The following is a 15,080-nucleotide window of genomic DNA, read 5'->3' as shown; positions in this document are numbered from 1 at the left end:
TGGGCAAGGCATGGTTCTTGACTTTTGACATTTTTATCTTCACGGTGTCTGGACATATTTTTACCATTCAAACTACATTCGAAACATCCATCCCTTGTCGTTCTTTTGAAATTTGACCTGCAAAGATATCCCTTAGCAATCACTTTCAATGTTTATATCAAGAGACACACATGCCCTGGGAACATAGGGATAATCCCCAAAAGGGAACAACCAAACTCTACATTGAAAATAATTGTTTTACACAATGTCACACTTTTGGTGTGAAAGCAAAATGAGGATTCCCCATGGAAAAGGATATTTGACCTGCTCCTAAATAGACCCAGATACACATCTGAAAGGATGGATGGATGAATGCTTCTCATGTTGAATTTTCCTCTCTGTTTTGTCCTTAGTATCACCAGGTGTACGACGACCATTTCATCAGTGCGGTGGTTCTTTCTCTGATTCTCGCGGCTCTGTTTGGCCTTATCTATTTGCTAATGATCCCACAGTACGTACACACACACACACACACACACACACACACACACACGCAAAAACTTCTACATTTGCAGTTTGTCTGTTTGTGTGGTGTAATTGGATTGATCTGGTAGTGAGACAATTAAAAAGGAAGGTGTCTTCACTGCAGTCAGTGGAAAAGTGGAAAAGCCCTTCTCACTCTGGTCCCTCCTCTCTCAGGGGGATGCTGGTGCTGCTGCTGCTGGTGCTGTGTGTGTGTTTCCACGTGGCCTGTGTCATGTACCTGCATCTCACCAGTGTTCAGGTAGGACTCCCACACCTCCTCCACACATGATAGCACTCTCTTCAACACAGCTGAGTCGCACAACAGAGCATCAGGTGCTCTGAACGGTAAGAGCTTCGATACCAGAAAAAAAAAAAAAAATCCTACATTGATGTCCAAAGATGCCATAGGAATAGACAGAGATGTACCCAACAGTCAGGAGTGGACATTGAAATGTGGCCAAAAAGTTGGTTACCCAGCACATAGATGAGTATTGTAGCTCCAACCAGGGAGATAACTTTACACTAGGGCTGCAAATAACATTCCTTTTTTATGTAGTAAGTAGACGTTTGAGTCCAGATAAGTGTTGCCATATTACACTGTATCCAAGATCGAGAACAAGCATGCTCAAATACTAAATACAATTTTTTGAACGTCTCGTTCACAAAACGTTCAGCTTGTATAGTTACTCTCACAGTACACAGTTTATACAATGTGTATGACTACACATTACTTCTCTTAAGCCTTCAGTAGACTGTGAGAAGTTCTGCCCGGTACTGCATCTTCCTGAAACTGTTTGTTTAATCTATTCTAAACAACAGCGTTACACCATTTTAACACCGTTAACTATAACTATAACTATTACTACAAAATTCTTGCACTCCAGGAAGTCCCAGCTGTGTTGGATCATAAACAGTGCTGTTTGCATATACTCATTTACTCAAATGTTCTGCTACTTTATACTTCTTGTCCAGTACATTTCAGAGGGAAATATTGTACTTTTATCTTGCTGTATTTATTGTAAAGCTTTAGTGGCTAGTGACTTTGCAAATTAAGATGATGAAAAATTATTAAATATAAAATATTTATATATAATCAATAAATTATGATGTATTCTAAAAAAAAACTACCCAGTGGTATGTAAAGCCGTAATAACATATTAGTACTCAAATAAACTCCACCTTTGCCAGCTGCAACATTAAAATGTAGTGATGAAGCCATTATTAAATCAATAATTATAATCCAGCCCTATAATATACATTGATCTGAAATTGGCTGTTAAATGAAGCAGAGTATTTCTACACTGTAGTATTGTTACGTTCACTTAAATAAAGGACCTCTGTACTTCTTCCCACACATACTTGCCAGTGGGGTTGGAGTGACCGCGCCGTCTTCTTCTTCTTCATACCCTCTATATGACACTGTGGTATCATGCTACATTGAACTGTCATCATATCCTTTAAGCGTCTCCTATAATGGGTCTGCACGTAATGAGCCACACCACAAAATGCACTCATTTCGTTTCCACTCATGACTAATGATGTGTCCAAATTAAATGCTATTGAGGTAGATAAACAGGTGCTTCATTTACTCACTTGTTCTATTTTCCAACCTCCCCCCGTCTTTCCTCTGGTTTTAGTGCCAACCGGGCTGCCTCACCATCCAGATCCGAACATTGCTGTGCGTCTTCCTCGTTCTGCTCACCTACTCTGTTACCCAGGCCTGTGTGGTAAGTGTCTAGTTTTATACGTCACATTTAATATTTTTTAAATATCTTTTAAGCATAATATCCTGCTAAATGAATTCAAAGGGTTTACAGTGACAACACAATAAAAGGGTTGAAACAAATGAAAATAAAGTTGAGTGTAAGTTTATTAATAATAACAGTGGTTTGACAGAAAAATCTTATGTCAAGTTAGATTTAACATTTTCTGTAGCTTTTAACTGCATCGCAGTTGTCAATATGTGCCTTCAGTAATATGATGTCAAACGGCATTCTCTGAGGAAGAACATGAGATTAAATTGATTACTTTTTTTGTCAGATAAAAATGTAACTTATTTTACTTGTATAGCGCTTTTCTGGAAACTCAAAGACGCTTGGCAGAGTAAGTTCAAACAAAAATAGATAAGTAAATGAACAAAAAGGAAGGAGAAGGAGAGTGGGTCAGTGTTTGAAGGCGGTGATGAACAGGTGAGTCTTAAGTGATGATTTGAATGTGGAGAGTGAGGGTCTCTGAGGGTTTGAGGTAGAGAGTTCCAGAGGGTGGGAGCAGCGATGGAGAAGGCTCTGTCTCCCCAGGATCTGAGCTTGGTCCGGATGGGGGGGGGGGGGGGGCAGGAGGTTAGCAGCAGCAGAGCGGAGGCTGCGGGTGGGAGTGTGTCTGTGGAGGAGGTCAGTCAGGTAGGAGGGGGCCAGGTTATGGAGGCTTTGTAGGTCATGAGGAGGATCTTGTACTGGATTCTCTGGGGGATGGGGAGCCAGTGGAGCTTGTAGAGGACGGGGGTGATGTGGTCGTGGGTCCGGGAGTGGATGAGTAGACGGGCAGCGGAGTTCCGAATGTATTGGAGTTTATTGATGGTTTTTGAGGGTGAACCATAGAGGAGGCTGTTACAATAGTCCAGATGGGAGGTGATGAAGGCGTGGAAGAGGGTTTCTGCAGCTGTGGAGGAGAGGGATGGACGGAGACAGGCGATGTTTTTGAGGTGAAAGAAGGCTGTCTTGGTGAGCTGTTTAGTGTGTTTGAATGAATGTAAAGACTGAATGAATTGCTTTTAAATGCTAAAACAACATTAAACAACAGTACATGATGCAGAACAAAGTATTTTTAGTGAGAAACAGTGTCATCATTTCATTTTCATTTCAAGTCTCCGCTGTGTTGAGTTGGCAGAGTCACAGCTGAGCAGATGGTGCCAGTCTCAGAAGAATGAAACATTTATTGTTCAAGAGTAAAATACTCATTAAAATATTTGAAATACAAATTGGTTGGTGTCAGCATCGGCCCAAGAACTCGGTGAGGCTTATGTGTGTGTGTCTGTCATCACTAGTCTGCCTTTCCAGCCTTGTTGTGTCCTCTGGCTCTTGCTAAATTTTCCAACCTGAAGATTTATCAATTTATAGTATTTTCCAATTGTAGTTTTCTTTGAATGTCGCAAAATCAAATCAAAAGTTTGGGGCTTAAGCCCAAGGTGACACATGTTGTATTTTGTTCTCTGTCCCTTCCTCCAGGTGGGATGTGTTCCTTGGGGGCGAGTTGGGACAAACTTCAACCTCTCAGAGGAGGACATCCCTGCCGACGCCAACAGCACAGCAGCGGACAGAGCTTGTACCAGTATGTCGTACGCCCTGCTGTCCTGCGTGGCCGGCACCCTCACTCTTGTCCCTTACCTCCGAGTCTCCTCGCTTCCCAAGATCCTCCTGCTCCTCCTCCTCTCTGTCACCTACACCGTCGTCATGGAGACCAGCGGCTATCGCCAAGCTGTGGGGTAAGACTTATGATATAAAAGAGTGTGTTTGTTAATACATGTTTGTGTTTGTAATTTTATATTTCTTCTCAGTTTTTTATTTGCCTATAAGGTAATTTAGAGAAGCAAACAACCCATTTTACTTGTGTGTTTGTCCTAAAGAGGGGGGTTTCTCCACACACGGGGGTATGATCCTGTGTTGGCTGCCTTGCTGTTTTCTGGAGCTTTGGCTCTGCATTCAAGACAGCTGGACCTGAAGCTGCGGCTCGACTATCTCTGGGCTACTCAGGTACGTCTGTTTGTCCATGTAGCACACCTGGTACTGCTCATTTATTCATACGGCTTTGTACGTTCACCTCCAGTGCTCTTGTGCACTGCAAGAAAATGTCTTATCAAGTAATGTTTGGTGCATCTCAAGGGGTTATTCCCAAAAAAGATTTTCCAACAATTTTCAACAATGTTTGTCTGTAAATGGGTCGTAAAGTAATATTTAGGGGGCAGCAGTAGCTCAGGTCATAGGACAGGTTGCCTGTTATTTGTAGGCTTTGATCCTCAGCTCCTCTTCAGATCAAATTGTCATTGAGCAAGACACTGAATCCCAAATTGTGTCTAGAGAAATATTTATATATATATATATATATATATATATATATATATATAATTTATTCATTTTTTAAGCCAATGCAGTAAGAATATTTCAACCTTTTTCCAATGCATTTAAACTTGTTTCAAGTATCCTTATTATTTATTCCACTCTAGCAAACTGTCTTAATCTTTCCTCTTGTTTACAATATTGTTGGCCAGTAGCTTTATTTTCTAATTTTTCTCAAACATGCATATTGGTATCAGCCTTAGAATCCATCGGTTAAGCTCTATTATTATTATTATTATTATTATTATTATTATTATTATTATTATTATTATTATTATTATTATTATTATTATTATTGTTATTGTTAGATGTTAAAGACAGTTGAAATCTTGACTATTCATCAAGTATTTCCCCTTTTTGTAGTTTCTTCTCTCTTTTTAATGTATCCATTTATTTTGGTTTTTGATTTATATATTCACCTAGCTCTATAATCATTATTAAAAGAAAAATAAACAAAATATAATTCGTCATATTTGAGGATTCAGTTTTAGGCAGAAATGGCTTTATATAATGCATAATTTAGTCAGTGTGTGTTGAATTGAGTGTTTCACAGTCTTGTGTGGATCAGGACAGTGTGTGTATTTCTATTTTAAGAATGACAGTGAATGTTTGTCTTTTTTGCAAATCATTATCTCCCTCTAGTGATAAGGGTTAGCAATTACATCTACCTCTGAGATTTGAGCTACACTAAAGGTTCATTGTATTTAGTCAATAGAGCCTCAGCCTCACTTTGGATTTACATCCGTATCACTCTGTAAGGACTCACCTCTCCTTCTCCACTTGTGGTAATTGCTGGTGGCGTCCAGGCGGAGGAGGAGAGATGCGACATGGAGAAGGTGAAGCTCGACAACAAGAGGATCCTGTTCAACCTGCTGCCGGCTCATGTGGCTCAGCACTTCCTCATGTCAAACCCCAGGAACATGGTGAGCATCCACAGACATGTCACAGCTCGTCCAACAAGGAGCATTAGTCTAAAGATAGTTAACGCCTCTGAATGTAACATACTAAACCCTATCAGAGATTACATGAACATTATACCGGGCCTGATATAGTTATTGAGCAAGTTCTCCAGGTTTCAGATTGTTTCAGTACTTGCGATAGCGGTTCCCCACAGTCCTGCTGAATAATATAATACAACTCCTGCTGCCTTTATGAAATACATTAAGCATTATCAATAACACATTTCTCATTTTGTTATTGTCACGCACACAGAGATACATTTGGTGAAATTACCCTCCTAGTGAAATGAGATGGAGCGAGTGTTTCTCCTCATATTTCCGTCAGCAGTGGAGCTAAAATAAAATGTGTTAGTCTGGATCACAGGGGTGATAAAGTTATGCACACAGTCATGAAATTCATGATAACAGTAGCTGAGATGGCAGTTACAGGGACAACCAATGCAGATCATTATTTTTAATTAGTCCCACCTTTTCAGTCTCATTACCGGTGGCTTCGCACATACTGCTGGTACTGCCACTGGTCTTAAAGCCAGCTTATACAGCCAGATCATACTGCCGCCAAAAACTACAGGCCTGTAGATGTTTAAAAACCGGCCACTTTTTCAACCAAATTTAGCCTCGCACAGTTTGACCCACGCATCCAGATGTCTTTTGACCTATAAATAATAAATATGTTAGTGATATTGCTTTTAGTTTATGAACTTAATTTCAAGCTGGTAATCAGACCTTTTAGATAATGCTGACAAAGTATAAGTGGATAGTTTGAACTTCAACCCATATTGCAAATATATATATGCCTTGCAAGTGTTTGAGTCTTCATGTGGGAAAATATCCCAGCTGTTTAGGACAATGGCACTGCTTGACCTGACCATGTGCTGCAGTGTTTGAGTGTGAGCTGACAGCACTGTGTGTCTGTATCCACTGATTGATGAACATCCTGCCCTGCCCTCTCCTCCCTTTCTCAGGAAGTGATGAAAACATACATCCTTTCAGGAAATTCATAGCCCCTCAAGAGTATATGCTTGGTTTATAAATACTAAGATTATATAGATAGATACATAGATTTTTCATGCCACATACTTATTATATGGACATTTTTGTAGGTGCAATGCTAGTATGCAAATGTTGTATGCAAAGGTTATGAGTATACATACGACATGGACGGAAACATTAAGTATGAGCTGATGGCCCATAAGCGGTGAAATGTGTGCCATACTTCCTGTAAGGCGACATTTTCAAAATATTGAAATGGAAGCGAACTTACATTCTACTTCAAAAGATAAAATATACGTTATTTTTGTACAAATCCTCCATCACACATGTTATATATCGACAGGACAGTGTTGCATACCCCTTCCATACCATTTCATTCAATATGTTCCATATCTCCTATTTTATTGTATATATTCTAAAATCTACTTTTAGCTTTGCAAAATACAGTAGGTGTACTTTTTATATTTATTTTGCATATTTTGTTCAAATAGAAGAGAACTTCAGCTTTGTTGTTGCCGGTCAGAATTGGCCTGTTAGCATATTAGAAAGAAAACTATTTCCAGCATAATGAGCTCAAGAACTACAAGAACATTGATCAAATGGGGGTCTTTGACTGACATGCAAAATGACCACCTGCAGACTTAAGGAACACAATTTAATATTGCACTTTAATAAAATTTTGGTGGTTGTTTGGGAGTAGTCAAAATTGGTGCAGCAGAGGCTCCCATTATGCACATCGACAGTTTGTTTTCATCACACTTTCTCTGATTGGTAAATATCCATGTCTTTCAACTCAATGTCCCAGTTTGTAACTTAGATCTTCTGTTAAAAATGCAAAATCTTTAATCCCGAGCTGAAATAACCCGGATGACATCGCAATGACATCAGCTGGAGTTATTTGACAAAGCTCCTGCAGAGCCACAGGAGACGTTATATTTAGAATCTTTCTGAGATGAATAACTGCTTCAAACATTAGAAGCATTCTTTCATCTTTTTATTTCATCAACAAAGCCCTGAAGAGATTGAAACCAACACGTGTCTCCTGTGTAGCCACATATAGCTTATGTCCATTATAACGGATACACTAATACATTTTTATTTTCGTTAACATTATTGAATAGGGAGTTCGGCCTTGGTGGAGGTCTGCGCTCTCCAAGTGCCCTTTTAGTTTGTAATAGTTAAAAACAGTGGATCTCTATGGCACCGAGGCATAAGGCCACACAGACAGTACTGGTTAGTAGCTTACATTCATTGTTGGTTATGGTCTTGTTATGGGATTCTCCAATAATAACAAAAAGATAAAGTTACAGCGGCCTTATTCCATAACAATCAGCGGGCTACGCATCAGACGGTGCAGGGATCATCTGAGGCTGAGACTAGTATACACTGGGGGCAGGAAGTCAGGAAGTATGTTTCCGGCACATTGGTGACCCCTCGCAGCTACAGTGTATAGAAAGGCTTCCTCTCTTTCCTCTGGGCTAAAGTTCACCCATAAACTGTATTCATAACACATGCTGACAGGAATTCAAAATTGCACTACTCCAACATAATGTTTGAAAATGAGTTTTGGTTGCATTGGGAACTACAGTAGCCACATGTAAGCATACTGGTTTTTCTTTGCTCTTTATACACATATGTGTTGCTGACCTCAGTGCCTAAAATGGAACCAGTTCTCTTTGGTTGTTTTATATTTTTATTGTATATCTCTGAATAACTTGGCTTCTGATTGCTGATACAACTACAATTTTGCTGTCAAAGACAACATGACAGTGAAGCTCTCTTGAATCTGACCCATTAGCTGCAATGCATTTGGCTTTTATGTTCTATAACATTTATAACATCTGTACATTCCATGGGAAATCTATTTCTGTATCAAAATGCATGTGAATTCCCGTGGAGAATGCATTATGTGCAAGTAATTACTTAAAAATATAGTACATCACAGTTGGAACTTGGATGTATAATAGATGGCGAAAGACTACATATATTTGTTGTATGTATCCAATGTACAAGTATAATATAAGTATAATTTTGTAACCAAAACTAAATGAAAATGCATCATTAATTGACCTAAAAAGAAATCACAATAGGAAACACTGCGTCTAAAGGCAAGGCCATATTGTTTGGATCTTGTTTCCATCAGTGAAAGTAAATTAAATGTCATTTGGAGGTGTTCAGCAGGAGGTAATGGTGTCATGTACAGTTAAAGAACGTGAAAGTAGTTCAAATGAAAACTGCTCACAGTGAGCTCTGTGGATTAACAGGAACACTGAGACACATATCTCAGAGATTGAGACAATAAAACCAAAACTGAAACAGACCCTTAAATGCCTTTGACTTAACTTGCCTCCCATCCAGGACCTGTACTACCAGTCCTACGCTCAGGTTGGAGTGTTGTTCGCCTCCATCGCCAACTTCAACGATTTCTACATCGAGCTGGACGGGAACAACATGGGCGTCGAGTGTCTCAGGCTGCTCAATGAGATCATCGCTGACTTTGATGAGGTGAATAAATTCTTTGATGCATCGTAAATCTGCCGTTTTTATGTATATTTTTTCCTGCAGTTTCCATGTCTGCCTGCTCTGCCTTTGGAGAAATTGGGGGGAAGCTCTGGCGCAATATGACCCCCATAACATTTTCAAAGATGACATTGTGGCTATGACTGAGGGTTTAGAAAATACTGTGTTTATTGATGCAGTATACAGTAATAAGCAATGGTTGCGGTTGGGAAAGTTCTTCAAAATAAGGAATTACTTGCAGATGACTTTTGGCCTGCTTGAATCTATAATCTGCATCATAAAGCATTAATTTACTCAAACACAATAAAATTGTCCATTTTGCCAAGACAACCTATAATATATATAAACTAAAAACTAACAATTTACTCCAATTTGATTTTAAATTCATAATAGTGGTAATGCTTTCCTCCTGTTTGTATCCACTTTTCCCCCCTTCCAGCTGATGGACAAGGAGTGCTACAGGGAAATCGAGAAAATCAAGACTATTGGCAGTACATACATGGCTGCAGTAGGGCTGGTTCCTACAACTGCCTCCAAGGTACACATGCAGAAGCTATATTTAGATCCTGTATGACTTTTTGTGTTTGTTTTCAGGGTATTAGCGCATTTCAAAACTGTTCCAAATGCACGTAGCAGCTTTGAAAGGCCTAGTATTTGCAGGTAGCTATTTTCTGAGTGTTGATATTTAGAACGCTGCCACATTTCACTCCATAAATCCTCTGTGAGGGATTACCGGCCTCTGTGGCTTCAGCATATTTTGCATTCTTTAAATCCTGCAAAGCTGACAAAGTCCTTTCTGCAACTTTTGCAAAACTTAACAGTCAACCACAAAGGTGGTTTGACTTTGGAGAAAACCCTGGTGCGTACTTTTGTGGCTGTTGTAGATGATAATGTGTATAACCACATCAGGTAAACACAACTGGAGGTTAAATAACTTCCTAACTTGGATGTAAGCATGCTTGTTTGTGCATAAATCTGTGTTTTCCTGATAGTTGTGTGTTTTTTTTATTTACAGGCAAAGAAGTCCATCACCTCACATTTATGCACAGTGTCAGATTTTGCCATCGATATGTTTGATGTCCTGGATGCCATCAACTACCAGTCTTACAATGACTTTGTCTTGAGAGTGGGTGAGTGAAAAGACACACACATGTGCGCGCGCACACATACACACACACACACACACACACACACACACACTGCTGTACATAAACATTGGCGTTGGAGCTAGTGACCTGTTGCACTGGACACCACTGATGCTCAGTGCCAGTAAGTTTGGAAGGAAATGCATCACAGAAAGTGCGTTCCCTCCAGGAAGCTCGTCACAGCGAGACCTGAAGTTCTGGGTTCCATTGTGTTGGGTATCCTGTGGGGAGCCTGCAACAGGAGCCCTTGTTTAATCCCAGCGTAGCCTGGTGTACACAGTGCCATCCTGTCTGCAGACTGTGGGGCTCCATGTGTAAAAACTGTAAGTTTGTGTGCTTGGCTGAACCCCCTTTGCAGAAACACAACTTTTGGTCCAGAAAGTGAAGGCCTGGGTTCACTTGGTCTGCATGTGCCACGTTGCTGCCCAACCTCTAAAACCTGCACAACTGTGGCTGTAAAGTTGAAGCAATACCATTGATTTTGCAGGGACATCAGCGGTGTAATTAATAGTTTTAATTCAGTTCAATTCTATTTATTTTGTAAATGTTATTAATACTAAAAACAGGGATAGAATACCAGCAGGTGCCATGGAGGTACGAAAGGGCGGATCAATACCTATATTCTCAGTACTACTGTTTTGAGTATTGATACTAGCATCGATAGTAATGATACCAAAAAGAAAAAGTAATCCGTCTCACACTGGATCACTTTCGAGTTGAGCAGCGATCACCTTGTCAGATAATTTACACACAATACAGATGTTTGTAATTTAGCATTCAAAAGCCTGATCTCCTAAAAATACGCTTTCATACAACGTAGCTGTAGGTCTGAGTTGGGAGGAGGTCGGGATAGATGGGTGGGTCAAACAAACATGGGGCTTTCACAGAGGAGACTGGAGTTTGTGTGGACTTGAACCCAAAGTCCACACGAAAAGCATTCACTTTTTGTATCTTATAAAACTTCACAAATGTAACAAACATACTTATTTTAGTTATATACACAAGTAAAAGTCATCTTAAACCTGTGTGTTCATTAAAAGACCTCGTTTTGTTCATTATATGTCCAGGTATCAATGTGGGACCAGTGGTGGCAGGAGTGATCGGAGCCAGGAGACCCCAGTATGACATCTGGGGAAACACAGTGAACGTAGCCAGCAGGATGGACAGCACTGGAGTACAAGGAAAGATACAGGTACACTGCAGTCTTCTTCATTTCCTTTAATGTATGTAACAGAAAAACATCCAAACAGAAACACCAACAATTTGGTTGAGGGAGACATCAGTTTAGTTTTAGCTTAATTTAACTGGACTGTTTCTTGGCAAAGAGCCTCTGGGCGCAGTGGCTGTGTGTAACTTTCTGAAGTCTTGTTATTATAGTGAAGTTCCCATGTTTGGTACACCCGTGCCTGCAAAGAGATCCAAAACTTCTCACACCATATTTGGCAACCCATGCTAAGGTCTGAGACACCGTAAAGAAGTGCTGGGTAAACTGTTGTTCTTTTAAGAAATAGTCCCAACACCTAACTGTGAAACCACAAATGTATAGTGTATGTACAGGTTAAAAAAACTAAATAGATTGGACAGAGCCAGGATAGCTGTTAGTCTTTATGCTAAGCTAACGTTTCACTGCTCTAACTTTAAATTTAGTATGAAGACACGAGTGGTAGAAATCTTATTATCTAACTCGCAGAAAGAAAGGTTTTTGATAACCGGCTTATATCGTTTAGAATAACCTCTGACGATGTCAAATCCAATGCAGCATATTTGAGAGTTTTTTGGTCTCCCAATGTGAAGAACGGACATCATGAGAAACGCTGAGAAACCTCATCCTTCCATGTTTCCTCTCCAGGTGACAGAAGACGTTCATCGTCTCATCACGGACAACTACAACTTTGTCTGCCGGGGCCAGGTCAGCGTGAAGGGCAAAGGTCAGATGCTCACATACTTCCTGGAAGGGCGCAGGCATGGCAGCAGGCCGTCGCAAATCCAGCAGCAGCCCGGCAATGCCGAACGCCGGTCCGGCGCGTTCACCCAAGGCAGCGTGTGCACCAAGCTGAGCCCCGCCCCCACCGTGACAACCTACGCTACCACCAGGACCCCGAGCCCGAGCATGGCCAAACCAACCACCTCCACCAGCATCACCAGGTACCTGCCCTCTGTCCCCACAGCAACGATGTGACGGATGCTGTCTCCATGGCGATCGTGGTAAACAAGAAAATGAGAGTGGAGGTGGGGAAAGCACAACGAGATAGCAGAGAGAGTTCATTAAAGAGGGAAGAGTCAAGCCGACCTCCATTCTACTGCATGTGGGGGGCAGCTGAAACACTGATCGTCCAATGGGAGGCCTGGACTGCGTTTCGGACTGGATTCTGAGGCAGCCTCGATCAGACTCTCTCTCCACACTCCAGCCCTGTTTGTTGTTTCACACCGCGGGGTGTCCTAAACAGGATGCAGGAAGCTTTTAGGCACGTTTCTTCTGTAACCAATGCAAGGTCAAGGTCTCCACGATTTCAGAGTCGACTCCCAAAACTGTTTCCACAACTACAACAATAAAATACTAAATACTCATCAAAATAAGAACAATTGCACAATTGATAGTGTAGCACGCAAGCCTCTCGCAACAACAAGCACATGCGGAAATTCCTTTAACAACTTTAGCTGACCCTTTTCTCTCAGTATCAAACCAAATCAGTGCTGTTGCCTTCGCGGCCACTCCTCACGATGAGTTTCTTGCCATCTTTTCATTGCCTTTTAGATTGATTTATGAATTAATTACAGGGGCGTTGTTGTCCAAGAGATATATGTTTTAAAGTGGATGAAGCCAAATGTATAATTGTAAATGGCAGTTAACGGTATAAACTTGCCAAAATACGACAGGGCCTTGCCTTCAATCATTTCCTGGACGTTTGTGCCCCTTCATTTTAACCCTCCAACGGCACATGAGGTAAACTCTTGATTCCCTGAGCTGCGTCGCTCAGTGTCTTTAAGTGCATGATGCCACCGCTGCACTTCAGTCATGTTTGCTGTCTGTTTCCCTGTGATGCTTGACTTCCAGATTCTTCCTCGTCAAAGTGTAGCAATAAAAGTGGTTTGTCTCCTATCTCAGCCCCTTGCATGTAGCCAGCTGGATCCTATTTTGACCTAATAGTGTATGTAGCCGATAGAGTGTGAATAGCTAGCCACACCAGTGTGTATCTCCGTGAAGTTGAAGCATGACTTAGAAAAAACTTTTTTTCTGTATTGTGCGAGTGTGATTCCTTCCTCGTGGAATTCTATTTAAAAAAAAAGAAAACCTTTTTTTCTGTGTGCTTGTTTATTAAGAAATATTTTATATTGTTAAGATATTCTGTTCTACAATTTTTTTATGAACTAAAAGCTGCTTTCGGTCGAGTTTATGAGGAGACACCCAAACCTCCGTGTCTGGCTTCGTCATACAAATCCAGATGATTTATTTTATGGTATAGCATGCTACTCACAGTACGGCTTACCACAGCCATTAACTCTCCTCTAATCTGTCCTAGCATGCACTGCCTGCAAGCCTGTGGCTCTTACATGCATGCTTTGATGAAACATTCATACAGGCCGAGCAGCGGACACACAGTGACTCTGTTTTAATGTAGTCCTCATGCATGTGCTAAAGGTAGCGGTCCTCTTGAATGTAAGGTGCTTTTTTGACCCGTGTCTTCTTCATGAGCTTGGTGTGCGAAACCTTTTTCGAGGACATTTTCAGGACGGTTTGACATCAGGCCGGGGGCCCCTCCTCCTCCTCCCCGCTCCAGCTGTAGTCAACAGGTAGCTGGTTTTCAAATGTGCCAACCTATTTTCATAAACATATCAAACTTTTTTGGTGTTGAGCTAAAGCACAGCTGAATGTGTGGCTATGGTTATTGTGGATTTCCTTCTGTTGAATGCTGTATTTTTACAGTTTGAGCTGTTTCTTGAACAGTTTTGTAACTCGATGATCAAATGATGGCAAGTGTTGATTTTTGGAGAGATTTATTTGGACACCGTCACCTGAACTGAAATGATGTTGTTGTACTTCTTATCATATTTAAAATAGATGTAAAGTCTATATAGTAGCTTGAATGCTTATTTTGAGTTTCTAAGAGATTACAAATGAGGATTTTTATACACTTGCTTTAAACAGTTGATGGAAAGGAGTTGTGTACAATATTTTTCCTGTAAATTGGATATTTTCATACTGTATGATACGGGTTTCAATTGTTATATGTAGGTATTACTTGCTATTATTGTACATTGTAGAGTCTTTTTCAGAGATATATTATGAATGATCCGATATTTGTCAAGTTATTTTGTTGAAGATGTATTTATTGAGAAGTTTTATGTGAATGTACATTTTGTTAAAGACGATATTTTATACTAAGTGTTTGCACTGCGATGATATTGACGTATTATGATTAGAAAAATAAAGCCAGCGGGGACGTGTCTCCTGGAGTAAAAGCACCCTTTCTGTTCCCGGGCTCGTTTTCACTAAAACACTTTTCTCCTTTCTGCCTCTCCTTTGGCTTTTCAACCCACACACACACACACACACACACACACACACACACACACACACACACACACACACACACCTCGGTTATATAGTAGTATAGTTATGTAATGGTAGAAAAACAGAGGAGCTGATGTTAGAAGTTTGGAGCAACATCGGGGTCAATGTCAGCCTGTTGTTTAGAAGGAGCCTCATGCTGATATTATGATCCCGTCTGCTGCCAGGAAAACATGACAAATTGTGTGTGTGTGTGTGTGTGTGTGTGTGTGTGTGTGTGTGTGTGTGTAGAGCAGATACTGTACGTTATGTGCAGATAACAGACCTCCCTTTTCTG

The 15,080-nt window shown here is 40.6% G+C and overlaps 1 protein-coding gene across 1 annotated transcript in view; it reads left to right on the top strand.

The window, feature by feature from the left end:
• LOC115007486 (adenylate cyclase type 1-like) overlaps positions 1 to 14,707 on the top strand; it is a 46,242-nt gene extending 31,535 nt beyond the window's left edge. Inside the window, exons 10-20 of the mRNA XM_029430385.1 lie at positions 393 to 490; positions 679 to 763; positions 2,142 to 2,231; positions 3,729 to 3,985; positions 4,127 to 4,253; positions 5,423 to 5,539; positions 8,927 to 9,073; positions 9,528 to 9,626; positions 10,104 to 10,218; positions 11,301 to 11,425; positions 12,083 to 14,707. Coding sequence (XP_029286245.1) covers positions 393 to 490; positions 679 to 763; positions 2,142 to 2,231; positions 3,729 to 3,985; positions 4,127 to 4,253; positions 5,423 to 5,539; positions 8,927 to 9,073; positions 9,528 to 9,626; positions 10,104 to 10,218; positions 11,301 to 11,425; positions 12,083 to 12,412 — 1,590 coding nt within the window. The 3' untranslated portion in view covers positions 12,413 to 14,707. The remainder of the gene's footprint in view (positions 1 to 392; positions 491 to 678; positions 764 to 2,141; positions 2,232 to 3,728; positions 3,986 to 4,126; positions 4,254 to 5,422; positions 5,540 to 8,926; positions 9,074 to 9,527; positions 9,627 to 10,103; positions 10,219 to 11,300; positions 11,426 to 12,082) is intronic.
• Positions 14,708 to 15,080: the final 373 nt, after the last annotated feature.

Source organism: Cottoperca gobio, chromosome 4, assembly GCF_900634415.1.
Source record: "Cottoperca gobio chromosome 4, fCotGob3.1, whole genome shotgun sequence".
NCBI lineage: Eukaryota > Metazoa > Chordata > Actinopteri > Perciformes > Bovichtidae > Cottoperca > Cottoperca gobio.
This window is presented reverse-complemented; position numbering and strand designations above follow the sequence as displayed.